The 17,764-nt window shown below is 43.0% G+C and overlaps 1 protein-coding gene across 1 annotated transcript in view; it reads right to left on the bottom strand.

The window, feature by feature from the left end:
- VWC2 (von Willebrand factor C domain containing 2) overlaps positions 1-17,764 on the bottom strand; it is a 137,555-nt gene that overhangs the window by 98,017 nt on the left and 21,774 nt on the right. The window contains exon 2 of the mRNA XM_005900732.3: positions 12,556-12,685. Within this exon, the coding sequence (XP_005900794.2) occupies positions 12,556-12,685 (130 nt within the window). The remainder of the gene's footprint in view (positions 1-12,555; positions 12,686-17,764) is intronic.

The raw sequence follows: 17,764 nt of genomic DNA, 5'->3' as shown, positions 1-17,764 counted from the left end.
TGGATTCCACATCAATGACTTTCAACCATCAAGAACCACTCAACCTTCTCTTTAAAGGTATTTTGTTAAGAATGTGAAAGAGTAGAACACATTGAAAGAAAAATATCATCAAGCTATTGTCGAGTTTTTGGGCTTAATACTCAAACCATGGACACTGTCTTCTATAAATTAAATTAATACAAGGCTAGCAATTTTATCACAGAACCAGAGGTTTCACATTATATGTGACCTCCTATAAAACAACATGGCGATATTATCAGAGTGATAAAAATGTTCCAAGCCTTTGCCCTAATCATCTCACTCCTGGGAGGTTATCCTCAAGAAATAATTCAAAGCAAACAGAGGTCGCACACTTGGCGATGTTTCCTGCAGTTTTTCCCCTACTTTTCTCACCACTTTCATCATCATTCAAGGAAAGCAGCAGACACAATATTTACAGACCACTTCCCCTCTAGTTGATGAACTCATTAAGGGCAGGAACCTGACTCATCCTTGCATGTGATGGAAAATATATAATAAGTGCCTCCTTGTTTTATAAAAGCAATAAATATGCACACACACACAGACTCCTCTACAAAAGTCCAAAAAAAAAAAAAGAGCCAAATATTCAACAAAAGAGCAGTTTTAATTACCTGTCTCCACCTTTCCTACATAAGAAGACAATACGATTCAAGCTCTGGGCTGTGAGAAGGACCGACAGGGGAATTAACCCGCTTCAGGAAGCAGGTTAGCGAAGGTTTTCTGAGTGAGGACACTTGTGCTTACGTCTTTATAAGGAAGGGGGACTAGGAAGGGGCTCCAGGCTGGTCCTCTGCAAGTTCACAGAGCATCATGTAAAGTGGCCGAGCCTCGTGGAGACTGGTCTATGACCTGAGTCCTAGCACCGTCTGAAATCCAAGGCCAGATGCCGCTGGACTCTAGGAAACACGCAAATAAAGCCAGAGTCGTGCACTTTCTGCCTAGAAGTTTCAACACGCACTTCACTCAGAAAAGCACTTCATTGTGATAATCAGGCAACAACGACTTTGTGGCAGTCTCTTAAAAACTGAGAGAATGCCCAATGTTTGCAAACAAAAGTGTCATTTTAAGCTATCCACAAATTTGCAATAAGGAGCTGATGATTCAAAGATCTCCCGAAGACATGGGAAACAAATTAAGCTCCTGAATTCAAGAGATCAAACCCGACCCATCTCTTCTCTTGGTCTAACGTGTCAGAAGTGAAGAGATCTGAGAGCCGTCTGCGCTCAGGACACCGAGGACCCTGATCTGGCATGGACCTTCGCAAACCCAGAGCTGATCTTAGTTCATGAAGGATGAGGAACACTGTGGGGCAGGTGAATGCTTCTCGAAAACATAAATATGGGTGCCCACTGAGTTTTGTGAGGATTCATGGAATAGCCTCTGAATCATCGCTCCCACAAAACCAAAGTGTAAGTCAACACACGGAATAGAAATATGCTAGCACTTTGGAGTTGAGCTCTTGGGAAATGCTAACAAGGAGGTGAATAACGTTTTTACATTAAAAATACTGAGAAGGGAGTTAAAAGTATAAACTTTGAGCTGTAAATTTTTTTTTTTTTTTGGTGGTGGTATAATGGTTAAGACCCCATATTTTTTTTTTTTTAAATTTCATTTTATTTTTAAACTTTACAAATTGTATTAGTTTTGCCAAATATCAAAATGAATTTTGAGCTGTAAATTTATGTTACAGGGATGTAACATACAGGATGGTGATTTTACTTAATACTGTGTTGTGGACGTGAAAGTTGCTGAGGTTAGATTTTTTAAAGTTCTCATCAAAAAAAAAATCTGTAACTGTATGGTGATGGACATTAACCATTGGACATAAACCAATTTTGTAAAAATTTTGCAAATACACAAATATCGAATCATTAAAAATATTTAAAAATGCCATTTGCAGCAACATGAATGGACCTAGAGATGATCTTACTAAGTCAGAAAGAGAAAAATAAATATCACATGATATTATTTATATGTGGAATCTAAAATATGACACAAATCAACATATCTACAAAATAAAAACAGACTCATAGACATATGGAAAAGATTTGTGGTTGCCAAGGAGTTGGGGGGAGAGGGAAGGATTAGGAGTTTGGGATTAGGAGACACTACATAAGATGGATAAACAACAAGACCCTACTGTATAGCACCGGGAACTGTATTCAATATCCCATGACAAACCACAATGAAAAAAAAAAAATATATATATATATTTCTGTATACCTGAGTCACTTTGGTGTACAGCAGAACTTAAAACAACATTGTAAATCAACTATACTTCAATAAAATTGAAAAACAAAGCATACCAAACGGGGAAAAATATACCACATGCCTCATATCAGCAAGTTACTAAATCACTGTGATCAGATTTAAACTGTCTTCATTTTAATTTTTAATATAAAAAATAAGAATAGTAAAAATTCTACACCCCAGAGACTGTAAATTGGAGTGAAAAAAATTTAATTATGTATTATTTTTAGGAAAATTGTTCAGCAGGAAGTAATTTTCTCTGGGGCATTTCTTTTTGTAGGTAATATTTATCAGGACTTTCTTTTCTGCTTCGCTACTAGAAAACGTATAGTCATCTCTGCAGCCTGTCTCTAATAATGAGCTGTTGAGACACAGGGTGTTGGGGAGCAGGGATCTGTACTAAACCATCCAACCATCTCATCCTCTGCTGCCCACTTCTCTTCCTGCCCTCAATCTTTCCCGGCATCAGGGTCCTTTTCAATGAGTTGGTTCTTCGCATCAGGTGGCCAAAGTATTGGAGCTTCAGCTTCAACATCAGTCCTTCCAATGAATATTCAGGGTTGATTTCCTTGAGGATATACTGGTTTGATCCCTTTCATGGATCATAGCCTTGTCGTGGCAAAGGGTTGGCATAACTCAATGAAGCCCAGAGCCACGTCGTGCAGGGCACCCAAGACAGAGGGGTCATAATGTCGAGTTCTGACAAACTGTGGCCCACTGGAAGAGGCAATGGCAACTCACTCTGGTATTCTTGCTGTGAGTACCCCACAAACAGTATGAAAAGGTAAAATAAGATTACATGTTACATATTTCTATAAACTCTGAAATCTCTAGAAAAACAATGAAATGCTTCACAACCTCAAAAAGATCTCATTCATGCCAAAGTTGCACAGCTCCATAGTATGCTTCTTTTCTTAAATTTGGAAGGAAAAATCAAAGACTGAGAAGATAAGTACCTCAAAGCAACAGTTTTTCAAGGATGGCCCCAGACCAAGAGCACCAGAAGCACCCAGGGAAGCACATACTAAAAACGCAAACTCTTTGGCCCCATTCTCATGCTTAGTTGCTCAGTCACATCCAATTCTTTGCAACCCCAAGAACTGTAGCCCCCCAGGCTCCTCTGTCCATGGGATTCTCCACGCAAGAATACTGGAGTGGGCTGCCATTCCCTCCTCCAGGGGATCTTCCCAACCCAGGGATCGAACCTCTGTCTCCTGCATTGCAGGTGGATTCTTTACTGTCTGAGCCACCAGGGAAGCCCTCTCTGGCCCCAGCCCTGACCACCTGGATCCAGAACTGTGCAAAGCGGGAGGGATCAGTGAGTCTGTGTTATAACAAGCCTTGCAGGTGATGCTCACCAGGCCTGAATGGGGTGAACACTGCATTCTGGGGTCTGGGATCCCCAAAGAACACAATATTTGCATGAGACCTGGAGGCAGCCAGCAACCTCCATTCTCAGGGGATCTGCAGCCCTGTGTCCTAGGAAGCTGGATCACCAAGAAGAGTCTAGAATGGCACGGGGAAGAGGCACTGAAGGAGGGAGAGAGGTGTTCACACTGTAAGTGAAGGGTAGAGAACAGGAGGTTTGCACATCTACATCAGGCATGGGGCTCCAAGCCCAGAAATTCTAGAAAAAGCTACAAACCTTTATGGGCTTGTGTGCCTGCAACTTTTTACAACCTCCAAGCCCTTCAAGGTGCATAACAATATATACTTAGCAGGGTCTCAGCTAAGCCACCAGTGCAGGTTTGAAAGGCTTAAGGAAAGATGAAAGGCTGTGTAGTCAAGGCTGGCCTTAGCAATCAGCCAAGGGAAATTACAAAAACTGCACTGGGCCATCTTTTAAAGAGATCTGTCTATATTTCTAACGGCTTTATTGAGGCATATTTGAAATACTATAAAAGTCATTAAATGCAAGCATACAATTTAATGATCTTAGTAACCAACACGATTAATAAACATTCCATCACCTCAGTAAATTCTGTTAATCCTCTGTCTGATCCCACGGGCTTTCTCTCTGTAAAAAATCTGTCTTCTCTACACATTCCAAATAAGTAAAATCATACAATATGTGGTCTCTGCAACTCGCTTCTTTCATTCAGGATGTTTTTGAGGTACAACCATTTTGTAGCATGCATTGTTTGCTGATTTCTCTTTTTAAGTTTTTTTAATGTTGACCATTTTAAAGTCCACATTGAATTCATTAGAATATTGCCTCTGTTTTATATTTTGGTTTTGGGGCCACAAGGAATGTGGCATCTTAGCTCCCACACCAAGGATCAAACCAGCAGCCCCTGCATGGGAAGGCACAATCTTCACCACTGGACACCCAGGGAAGTCCTTGATTTCTTTTAATAGACCCTGATGGGGAAAGATTGAAGGTGGGAGAAGGGGCGACAGAGGATAAGATGGTTGGATGGCATCACCGATTCAATCAACATGAGTTGGAGTAGACTCCAGGAGTTGGTGATGGATAGGAAGGCCTGGCATGCTTCAGTCCATGGGGTCGCAAAGAGTCGGACACGACTGAGAGACTGAACTGAATATTCTACTGCATGGAAATAAACACATGCTGTTTATCTATTCACCACTGCAGGACATTTGGATTATTTTCATTTTTTTGGCTATGAAGGATAATCCTGTCATGAATATTTATCTTACACCTTTGCATAGACATATGTTTCATTTTCTGGGATTGAATTCCAGGATGGAATTGCTAGGACAGATATTAAGTTTTCTCTTCACTTTTTTTTTTTCCTTCTCTTTTGGCCGCATCACGAGGCCTATGGGATCTTAGTTCCCTGACCAGGGATTGAACCTGGGCCCTGGCAGTGAAAGCTCTGAGTGCTAACCACTGGACTGCCAAGGAATTCACTTGCTTCACTTTTTAAGAAAATGCCAAACTGTTTATCAAAGTGTATGGACTAGTCCCACCAACAATGTGTTCTAGTTGCTGAGTCTAGTTTCTCCACATCTTCCACATCTTTGCCAAGCCTGGTATTGTCTTTATTAGTATTATTAAAACCATTCTAGTGGGGTATACTGGTATCTCACCGTGACTTTAATTTTTATTTCCCTAAGGACTAAGGAGGTTGAGAATATTTTTATGTGCTTATTTACATTTGTTTATCTTCTTTGCTGAACTATCTGTTCAAATACTCTGCTCAATTTTTATTGGGTTGTTTATGCCATTGTGTTATATGAGTTCTTTATACACAATGGACAAAAGACTTTATCAGATATATAATTTGTAAACATTTTCTCACAGTCTATAGCTTATATTTTCACTTTTGTAATCATATGTTCTGAAATATGGAAACTTCTCATTTCTATGGCATTCAATTTATCAGTTTTCCCCCTTTTTATGGATTATGGTTTTGGTGTTGAATCTAAGAACTCTTTACCCAACTAAAGGTCATGACGATGTTTTATTTGTTATTATATAAAAATTACATAGTTTAAAGCCTTACATTTAATTCTGTGATTCATTTTGAGTTAATGCTTGTATGTGGAGTGATCTAAGCAAGGATCTAAGTTATTTTTCTTTCTTTTTACACAAGGGTATGTAATAGCTCTAGCCCCATTTGTTGAAAAGACTTTCCTTTTTTCCCCACTGAAAGTGCCTTTGTATGTTGGTGGAAAATAAACACATAAGGATTTATATTCTGGACTTACTTCTAGACTTTCAATTCTGTTTCATTACAGCATGTCTATGCTTGTACTAACATCACAGTTTTCGATTATTAAGACTTTAGAGTATGTTATGAAATTGGAGAGCACCAACTCTTCAATTTTGTTATTTTCCAAATTGTTTTGTCTATCCTTTATGATCCATAGGAATTTTAAGATCCCCTTTTCAATTTTTGACTCAAAAAGTATGCTGGGATTTGTACAGAATTTCATTGAATTTATAGATCCATTTTGGAAGAACTGCAATCTTGATGATGTTGAGACTTCTATTCATAAAATGTCTCTCCATTTATTTATATCTCCTTTCTTTCCGTAATAATGTGTAGCTTTCAGTGTACAAATCTTGCACATTTGTTGTTAAATTTATTCCTTAGTATTCTACTGTTTTTGATTCTATTGCAAATAGAACTATTTTCTGTTTCATTTTACTGTCTATTGCTAGTGGTTCACTGCTTGCTACCCAAAAATAGACTTTTTATACATTAATCTGATGTTATTCTTCATTAGTTCTCATAGTTGTGTGTGTGTGTGTGTGTATACTTTGGAATTTTTCAAATGCAGAATCATGACATGTCAGAGTAAAAGCAACTTACCCCTTAATTTACTCTATCATTATTTTCTTCTTTTTTTCACCATCATGTAGAATATCCACTACAGTAATGGATACAAGTAGCCAAAGTGGATAATCTTGCCTTTTCCCTGATCTTACTGACACAGCATCTAGCCTTTACTATTATGCATGACGTTACCTATGGCTATGGATTATTCTCTGGTGGCTCAGAGGGTAAAGAATCTGCCTACAGTGCAGGAGACCTGGGTTTGGTCCCTGGCTTGGGAAGATCCCCTGGAGAAGGGAATGGCTACCCACTCTGGTATTGTTGCCTGGAGAATTCCATGGACAGAGGAGCCTGGTGGGCTACAGTCTATGGGGTCTCAAAAAGTCAGACACAACTGGGCAACTAACACTTTACTTTGCATAGATTATTCTTAGCTGCACTGTGTCAGGATGAGACATTTCACTTTTTCTATTTTGTTGGGAGCTTTAATCATCAGTGAGTGATGAATATTGTCAAATACTTTTCCTTCATTTTTGACGTAATTATTTTTTATTCTTCATCTTTTTGATAATACGTATATTACCTTGCAATCTGGGGATAAATTTCACCTGGTTATACTGTATAATCCTTTTTATGGTGCTGAATTCAGATTGTCAATATTTTGTTAAGGAGTTTTCCACCTATAATCACAGAAAAAAATGATCTGTAGTTGTGTTTTCTGTGTGATGTCCTTGCTTCGCTTTAGTACTAGGGCCACAAGAATTCTCATTTTAAAAATTTGTTTTTCACTGTGCTGCATCTTCATCACTGTGCATGGGCTTTCTCTAGTTGCAGTGAGCAGGGGCTACTCTCAAGCTGCAGCATGGCAGCTTCTCATTGTGGTAGCTTCTCTTGTAGAGCAAGGGCCCTGGAGCATGTAGGCTCAGCGGTGGTGGCACGTGGGCTCTGTTGTCCCATAGCATGTGGAATCTTCCCAGGTCAGGGCTCAAACCCATGTCCCCTGCGTTGGCAGGCAGATTCTCAGCCACTGGACCACCAGGGTCAACCACCTTGTCGATTTTCTTAGTGATTTTTCTAAGCATTAAAATATGCATCTTAATTTATCATTATCTACTCCAGATTAACACTAGCTTAATTTCACTAAAATAGGAAATTCAATTTACTTTTCTCTTGTGACCCTGCACCAAGAACATATCCTATTACAGAGTGTTATGAAAATAGTGGTGAGTAGCAGCATTCTGGTATGTAAAACTCAGTGAGAAAACTTGTTTGTATGATTCGTGGAACTAGAAGAAGGACACTGAGGTCCACAGAGTGGGAATTCCTTTAAATTTTTCTCTCTCTACTCTTCGTCCCTACTTTTCCATCTCTCTGTTTTGATGTGTTAGAATGGTTTATTCATTTGTCAGATATATGTATTGCATATTTTCCCCAACATGTGGGCTGCTTTGCATTGGTGTAATAGTGTTGATGAATAGAGGTTCTTAATTTTAATAAAATTCAACTTATCAATTCTTTCCATATGGTAAGTCTTTTAAGAATCTTTTAAAATTCAACTTTGCCAAATCAAAATTATAAAGATGTTCTCTGTTTTCCTCTGAAAGCATTATTTTAAATTTCATATTTAAATCTGTAATACATTTGGAATTGATTTTTTGGTACTATGTGAGGAAGGAGTCGAGATACCTTTATCTCCAGACTGCTATCCAACTCATCTAGTACCATTTACTGGAAAGATCACACCCTCCCCTGTGCCACAGGATCAGCGTGATCATGCATCTGGTGATCTTTTATGCCTGAGTCTTTTCTGACTCTATTCTGTTCCCATTTGCCAGTTTTTTGATCTTTGAGACAATACCACAGCGTGTTCATCACTTTTATAGTGTAGATTTTACAGCTCCGTTATTCTTCAGTATTTCACTGGCTAGCTTTCAACTTCTGTATTTCCATGTAGATTTTAAAACTTGGTAATTTGCACATAAAAGTCATTGTGTTTATTTTTTATTGGCATTATGCTGAATACATAGATTTTGTTTATTTAACAGAATAATTTGAGGCTGCCAACATCTTTATGTTACTGAGTTTTCTGATTATTATATTGTCTATCCTTCCATTTACTGAGGATTTCTTTAATTTTTCTCAATAAAGCTTTAAGATTTTTAAGTGTGGCAATCTTGTCCAAGTTTGTTATATTTACTTCTAATTATTTGATATGTATGATGTTATTTGAAAGAGTAGTTTTTAATTCATTTATATTTGTTTGTTGCTGGTATCTAGACATAATAGCTGATTTTTACATACCAATTTTATAAAAGAAACAGTATAATCAAGTATTAATTCTGATACTCATAGTTTCCTTTATTTTTATGGACAAAATTGTAGTATCTTAAGCAATGACCAAGTGTTTCCATGAGATAGGTACTATTTCTTTGGTAAAAATTTTAGAAAAGTATAATGTTGAAGCCATGTGGGAATGGTCTTTTCCTTATGAGAAGGATGTCTCGCGCACACACACACACACATCATTCGATGCTGTGCAACTCACAACATGTGGTTTAATTATGATCTTATCCTGCTGTCTGAAATACACAAGGGAAAAAAACAAAATCCAACTGTGTCTAATTCTTAGTGCCTCTCACATGTTTTCCAAGAAAGTGTGTCTAGTAATGTGAAATCTCTGTATTTATCTTAAAAGTTTTGTAAAAACTGTCCTTTTCCTCTAAAAAATAGCCATCCTCATTCTCTGGTGGAAATAAAGCTGTAAATAACTAACATCAAGTAGCAGTGAATACTCCAGGGGGATACACAATCCCTGTGAATTGTGCTTTTGGTGTACATATTTCCCCTCAGGTATAACATTCCACATTGGAGAACCAGAGTTAGTCCCAACAAGACTCTCCCATTTCAAGGCCAACACCCTACATCCGTCAGCTTTCTTCCTCTGAGTACTCAGAGTAAGGAAACGTGCACACATGCAGGACGGAGCTTGAAGGGAATGTGTGTGGTGAGTGTGAGCTGCATGAGGCGCACGAGTGCCAGGGAGAACTCTGAATCCTGAAAGTCAGCAGAACGCTCCCTGTATCACCAAAAAAATCCGAAAACCAGCCCCACACAAACCACCATTTTATCAGAGAACATCCTCGGGAGATTGATCTCTGCAAGACAACAACGTGAATGTTTTAAGTTGCATGTGATTTGTGATCATTTATTTATATTCCAGGCATTCTTGATTTCAAACTTCTGCACCTTTGATGCAAGTGATTTTGGCAGCTTGCAACTGAACTGTTATTATGCTTCTGTTGGGAGAAGGAGTTAGTTAATGCCACAGGTTAAAACATTAGAGTGTGAAAGTGAAGACTGATTTCCCAAGATCAGGAGTTAAAACCTTCATGTTCCACCCAAGCTAAGTCTATCCAAGCATGTAATTTTATATAAGGCATCACTTCTGATGTCCTGTAATCTGTAACCTATCAGATGTGTAACTTTTTGTTATGAAGATACTGATTTTTGTGTGCAGCTATAGGGACAGACCGCCATAAATTATTCACTGATCTCAACAGCTATTACAGGACTTTCATATCTGGGAGAAACTGTTCTCATTTTTTAAGCAAAATTTTCACTAAGAATTCCAGGCACCATCTGCCCTGTCAAGGTCAAAATACCCTACACCTAAAGAGACAGATGAAAACCAGATTATATCTAGTGAATATGTTATAACAAAACTTAAAGAGAACTTACATGATTAGACACATTTAAATTTATTTATGGGTCCATTTCTGAAAGTAAAAAGTTTTTTTATATAATTGGATCAAACCTTTGAATACAAATCCTTTTGTAATAATCCTTCTTAATCTAGCTTTTTTAAAAACATATTCATCCTCCTTCTAAGAGTCTCTAAGATAATACTCACCAAATCCTGCCTTATTTCATCTTATGCTGTCTCTCAAAGTTAGAGGCAGAGCGTTTAGAAGTTTGACTTCAGAACAACCATCTTCTCTCCCCTCAAAACATCAGTACAATATTAAAACATCCCGCGAGTCTCTGGTCAGACCTTATTTATACAGAATTTACTTTTGAACATTGTTTGCTTATCCAAAAAAAAAATTATGTCTTAATAATAAAAACTGAACCAAACAGAAATAAGTGACTTTAAATCTTCATAACATTTCAACATATTCACACAAGATAAAGAATTAATTCAAAGAATTTCTAACTCTGTACTGTAACTGGGATATATCTTCAGGGCAAAAAGAACTGCAAAAAAATCGTGAACTTTGCCCAGTAGGTTTCATGCTGATTGTGGTACAAACAGAAGATATCCTGTGTGTTTTATGGAAAAGAACAACTAAGCAAATATATTGATAATATTGAGTTACATACAGAGATGGGGACAAAGATAGAGATCAAAAGACATAAAGCAAACAAAACAGGGAAATTTGAACAATGGGTATAGATAGTGAAGGATATATCTCTGTTCCTTGTGCTATTTATCAATATTCTGTAGGTTTGAAATTTTTATAAAGCTTTTGGGGTTGAAAAAATCCTCAAGGATGCAAGTCACGTTTTCCTATCTTTTGTAAACATTGAGATGAGGACTCCCTGACTGTCTAAGGCCAAAACTTTGTTTTTTATCATAACTGACAAGTGAGACACAGTATCTTGGATACTTAGGACGCCAACTATTTGAGCCACTTGTATTGAAGCTATTCACTAAATACTGTTGACTTGGGGAGAGGCGGAACAAGGCCGCCAAGCGCAGCACAGTGCAGCCTGGACCTCAAAGGTCCTGGTCCCAAACCTACGCAATTACCAGCTCCCCCTTCTCCAGGCTCCCTTCTCTCCACAGCCCACTGAGATGCTGCCACATCCTGCTTCCACAGAAACTTCACCTCCTCTCCTATTGACTTCTTTCAAGAATCTAAAAATCTCCCGTGGTGACATCTGGCTGTCTGTGTGTGTCTGGAGGTGTCTGTGGCACCTCACAGCCACACAACAGCGATGGGCATTATGGCAGAATCTCAGAATGACCTCAGACACTAGTAACAGCCCGGGTAACCATCCGCCACTGACAAGGCCCACATCTCCTGGCTTGATGTCCAGCAACTCCACAGCTGACAAGCTGGTAACCTCACAAGTAAGCTCATCACTTCTTTGACACACTCTGGCCATGGGGGAGTTGCTTTCATCTTTCTGAGACACCCTGCTCTGGCCTCATCTTGCATCATGGCCTTGGGGCCACACAGAGGCGGCCCAACACCCTCCCAAGGCAGGACCCCCCTGTACCTGAAGATGCGCTTGCGTGACCAGAGTCAACTCTCTTTCAAGCGCTTCATCCATCCACCCACCTGGGTCACAGTTGTTCAACCCCCCTCCTGAAGAACCCACTCTCATCAACACCCCCATAAGTGGTGCCCAGACAGGCTCAGAGCTCAGGTACAAAGCAGTTTCCACCCTGCAGGTTGAGGAGACACTCTCCCTGGCTAACCACATCCCTCCTGCCATTTCTCTTTGACAAAGCACAGGAGGCTTCCCATCTCCCCTGGCCTCTCACACGGAAGAAGAGAGGCTTCTTTCTCTTCCTGCCGAATTTGCTTAAGAAAAACATTCAACGATGTTCCACGTTTAATTCACTTAGTAATGAAAAGTAAATGAGCCCAACCGGCATGTTTGATTTGTGGCGGAAAGAGAGAAACTGCTTTGCAAGAACAAACAAAGTTAAATTAAAGTAAGCGACTCGCCCCGACAGTGGAAATTGAATTTTCCTCCAAAGAACTTAAACACCTTTAAAGCATGGAACTGATACCAATAAGAGGGCTGGCCTTACTGGAACCCAGCTCCCGCAGGTTCCCCGGAGCCCAGAGGGCAAGGACTCGCGTGCTAGGGCGTGGATGCAAATACCAAAACTCACAAGCGTCCCATCCTGCAGCCTGCTCTTCCTGTCCTGCATCTCATCGTGCCTCTCTTCCTGCGTCCACGGAAAGCGCTCGGGAACTCGTGCGTCATCGCAGCGCGCAGGGCTAACCGCGCAGGCACCTACCGTTTTTGCAGATGGGGCAGCACTGGTCCGGCTCGTACACGGGGTCCACGCACTCGGTCTGTGGACACGCGGACACCGCGCACAGCACTTCCCCGCTGGCCTCGCAGCGGCACCGCTCGCACGGCGACACCTGCAACACAGGCCACGGTCAGGGGCAGCGTCTCCGTCCTCTGCTGAAACCTCACACACTTCCCTAGCCCATGAGGACAGGGACTGACGTTGAGGAGGCTCCCCTGGGCGTGAGTACACCGACCCGCCGGGGACCCCGAGGTTGCTCTCTCCCTCTTCGCTCCACACTGGGGAGCCTCTATTTTTATTAACCCACATAGTGAGCTTCTTTACAAACTTTGTTGAAGAAAGATTTTTGTTTCTCTAAAAATTACACAGCACGTTGTACTGAGTTCTTGCCCACGCAGGCATCCTGTAGATCCTGCATAGCCCTGCCCAGGGCCAGCCGGCCTTCAGGGCCCACTCTTATCATCTCTGCCCAGTGAAGAAAGCGAGCAGGACAGGAAGGGGAGGGGTGATGGAAGGAGAAACCTAGGGCTTCTCAGAGCTGGGCACCTGGCCAGGGGCTGTCCCAACACGACCTCATTTAACGCTCAGGGCAGCAGTGACCACACCTACTCCAATGGTGGTCCTTGTTTCTGGCAAGGAAACTGAGGCTCAGGTGTCAGGCAATGGGCCACAGGTGGGGCAGACCTTTCATCAGAGGCAGGGCTCCGGCTCCAGAGCCCAGGGCCACTCCTGGGCCGTCGCTTCCATCACCCAGTGTCACCACATCCTTCACATCCTGGTGCCAACTGGCCTCGCTGAATTTGCCAGCCGCTGGCCCCAATGCCCCCTTTTTGGCTCTCTCCAATCCAGCACAATAAGGGGCTTCCCAGGTGGTACTAGTGCTAAGGAAGCTGCCTGCCGAAGCAGGAGATCTAAGAGACGTGGGTTCCATCCCTGGGTCGGGAAGGTCCCCTGGAGGAGGGCGTGGCAACCCACTCCAGTATTCTTGCCTTGGAAATCCCATGGACAGAGGAGCCTGGGGGGCTACGATCCATAGGGTCGCACAGAGTCAGACACTACTGAAGCGACTTAGCATGCAGTCGAGCATTATGGCCATTCCTGGCAAGGCTGGACACTGCCAACAAATCCCCCTGTAGTAACTCAGACAGGTCGTGGTGGGGATGATATTTATTTTCCTGGAAATCCCCAGTGGAGTGAGTTTTCATCTGGGTTGACCCATGATAAAGTGAAACAGGACATGCAGACCCAGCAATCGGACCCTGTGATGTGGGACAGTGCAGATGAGGGGAGGACTGTCAAACCGAGTTTTCTGGACAGGGAAGCCCTGATTCACTTTTGCTGGTAACACCTGTGGCACAACCAGCACCACACAAAGGACTCTCATGGCTGCTCCCTCAGACTAAACAGTGCAGATGCCCCAAACTGGAATCTCCACTCAGTGAGCTGACATCTCCACCGAGGGGCTCGCTTACTGCATGAAGCAAAAGCTGTACTTGTACTCAAAGGCATGGTTTTCAGGCACTAAACCACTTGTAGCTGAGAATCAGGAGTGAGGGGATATGAGTGTGTGTGTTCACACTTGAAAAGTAGGAGAAATAAGACACTGAAAAAACACTTTAGAGTTGCCCAGAGTTGACTGGTTTGCATTACAATCTTAGAAGTTAAAGTCAATCTGCCAGCAATGTAAAGGCACATATTTGAGACGCGGTGCAGGCATGGGAAGGTTCTCTCGCTTCCATAACGAGCATGGCTCCGCTGCTCCCCTTCTGTCCTCTGTCTCCTACCAGTTCCCCGCTCAGCCAGTAGCATCCTCGTGTCCAGGGTGGGTTCACTCAGTGAGCAGGATATGAAAAGAATTGTGGAATTTTCAAAAGCAGAGATCCTGAGTTGCAAGGGCTCCAGCTCACTATAGGTCAGAGGCTCCAGAGTGGAGGCATAAAGCGCAGAGTGGGTGGGTTAGACAGAGAGGAGGCACTTCCCACTCCAGAAGTGAGGATAGTTCCACTGGGAGGGCTGGAGACTCAGGGAAGAGCAAGAGGGCCGGGAGTCACTGCCGTCTGTCCTCAAGAAATGGGCACAGGGAGCTCCCTGGTGGGCCACTGGTGAAGACTCCATGCTCCCAATGCAGGGGCACAGGCTCAATCGCCGGGTCAACTAAGATCCTGCATGCCTCATGGTGTGGCCAAAAAAGGGCAACAGCCAGGCACCACACACGCCCTGGCTGTCATGCAGGAAGCAGGAAAAAGCCCCATTTGGGTTTGGGAATTTGAAAGGAGAGAAGGGCCCTCCTGTCCTGTCCCCAGGACAGGGCCAGAAAGGCTTCATCACAGGTCCTAAGTAGCCCCTCCTGGAAATCAGTCTTCTTCCTGCTCTGGGCCTGAGACAGCACCCTGCCCCACCACAGAGCCATACTCAAATCACACAAGCAGCTTGGACTGCTGTTTTCTTTAAGGACTGCAACTTGGGACTTCCCTGGTTGTCTGTGTTGAGTCCTGCCTCAAGGCCACAGAAGCAGAGCCCAGAACCAAAGTCACCTCTGAAGCTGACTGACCCCCTTTGTAACTGTTATCAAAAGCCCCCGTGATCTTCACGAACAGATTAGGTGACTCTAAATTAGGCAAAGATGCCAAACAGGTGGTGCCAGTAGTGAAAAATCCACCTGCCAATCCAGGAGACATAAGGGATGCGGGTTTGAGCCCTGGGTCAGGAAGATACCCTGGAGGAGGGCATGGCAACCCACTCCAGTATTCTTGCATGGAGAATCCCATGACAGAGGACCCTGGAGGGCTACAGTTCACAGGGTCGCAAAAAGCTGGACACAACTGAAGTGACTTAGCACGCACACATACCACCCTACACTGCCCTAACCAGTCACCTAGTGCCAACCTTCCAGCAGGAATTTTCTTTGTTTGAAGGCTATAAAAATCAGCTACTAACCTACGAAGATCATGGCATCTGGTCCCATTACTTCATGGGAAATAGATGGGGAAACAGTGGAAACAGTGTCAGACTTTATTTTGGGGGGCTCCAAAAACACTGCAGATGGTGATTGCAGCCATGAAATTAAAAGACGCTTACTCCTTGGAAGAAAAGTTATGACCAACCTAGATAGCATATTCAAAAGCAGAGACATTACTTTGCCAACAAAGGTCTGTGTAGTCAAGGCTATGGTTTTTCCAGTGGACATGCAGGGATGCGACAGTTGGACTGTGAAGAAAGCTGAGTGCCGAAGAACTGATGCTTTTGAACTGTGGTGTTGGAGAAGACCCTTGAGAGTCCCTTGAACTGCAAGGAGATCCAACCAGTCCATTCTAAAGGAGATCAGTCCTGGGTGTTCTTTGGAAGGAATGATGCTAAAGCTGAAACTCCAGTACTTTGGGCACCTCATGTGAAGAGCTGACTCATTGGAAAAGACGCTGATGCTGGGAGGGATTGAGGGCAGGAGGAAAAGGGGACGACAGAGGATGAGATGGCTGGATGGCATCACTGACTCGATGGACGTGAGTTTGGGTGAACTCCAGGAGTTGGTGATGGACAGGGAGGCCTGGCGTGCTGCGATTCATGGGGTCACAAAGAGCCAGACACGAGTGAGCGACTGAACTGAGCTGAACTGAACCTACGAAAACTGTTGACTCTCCCCAGTCTGTCGGGAAGTCTGCCCGCTGTACTCACAGCGCCCACGTTATCTCTGTTCTTTGTCCTTAATAAACTCACTCCCTTCTGAAATGCTCTGTGTCTGGAAATTATTTTCCAACCCATGCTCAAACTGCCTCAACAGTCCAGTGGTTAAGACTCTGCACTGTCAGTGCAGAAGGCCCACGTTCAATCTCTGGTCAGGGGACTGGATCCCACATACTGCAAGCCACAATAAAGATAGAAGATCCCATGCTGACTTGGCACAGCCAAATTAACTCATGAATAAATTAAGTAACTTAAACTAATAAATAAGTTTTTTTTTTTAAAAAGGTTAGCAACTTGATCAAAGGTTGGATTGTGGGTTTTACTATCATGAAATATTTGGAAATCCTGGTTCAACTATGCGGAGGTTTGTTTACTTCTCAAAAATCAGAGTTTAGGCTTACAGTCAAGATCACAAGGGTGTTCCTCCCAGACTTCAGCCCGTGCTCTGCCTTCCCCAACCACGTGTGTGGCTGAAAACCCCCTTGCCCAGTGGTAGCAGGCGGGGGCAGCAGACTGGCCTCTAGGACCCTGGTGGGAGGTCGGCCTGCCCAGGGCCTGATTGGATTCCACTCGGCTGCTCTGACTCCAGGCGCCAGGTCTGAGCACTGCCCGAGCCACAGAATCCTCAGCTACCAGCTCGAGCCCCAAAAGGCCTCCTGCCACCCCATGTTCTCTGCCCTTCAGTGCAATCTGAAGGTAAGGATGCCTAGTGCATTCCTGAATCTGTGAGCAGCAACGTACGCTTCTAAGGTGCAGTTCTGCAGTCTCTCCTGTTAGCAATAGCTACCTATACTGTGTATAACACATCCAATGACTGGAATATCACCCTCTGCAGTCTTCCAGTTACAAATCCAAGTTTTGTGCATATCAGAAATTAGATGCAGAGCCTGGAAGAGCACTTGGTCATTTGAGGAAGAGGAGTCCACTCTCAAGGAACCCACCATGGACTGGAGTAATCAACTGTTGTGTTGAAGGAGAAGAACACGATTCTTCAGAATGAGAGTAAAGATAAGCTCTATGTCATTCATTCATTCATTTATCCCAGTCCTGAGGCCAGATGACGAGCCCCCACTGTGTGCTATTTCCAGAAAGGTAGGAACATGGGTCATGGCTGGGAGGGGGGATGATGGCTAGGAAGCCTGGTGAGGGGCCAGCAATTGACCAGCCTGGGATCCAAGTCTGGATGCCGAGGGCCTCTCTGTCTCACAGGCCTCCTCTGCTTTCAGAGTCACCCCAGTGACCGTGACTTACAAACAGCTTTAAAGTGGATCTCATCTGAAGGGTTTCCTTAAAGAATCTGCCTGCAATGCAGGAGACCGTGGTTCTATCCCTGGGTCAGGAAGATCCCCTGGAGAAGGAAGTAGCAACCCACTCCAGTATCCTTGCCTGGAGAATCCCATGGACAGAGGAGCCTGGTGGGCTATAGTCCATGGGGTTGCAAAGAGATGGATACTATTGAGCAACTAACACTTTCACTTTCAACCTGAAGCAAAACCATGAAGAACAGACT

Source organism: Bos mutus, chromosome 4 (genome assembly GCF_027580195.1).
Source record: "Bos mutus isolate GX-2022 chromosome 4, NWIPB_WYAK_1.1, whole genome shotgun sequence".
Taxonomy (NCBI): domain Eukaryota; kingdom Metazoa; phylum Chordata; class Mammalia; order Artiodactyla; family Bovidae; genus Bos; species Bos mutus.
This window is presented reverse-complemented; position numbering and strand designations above follow the sequence as displayed.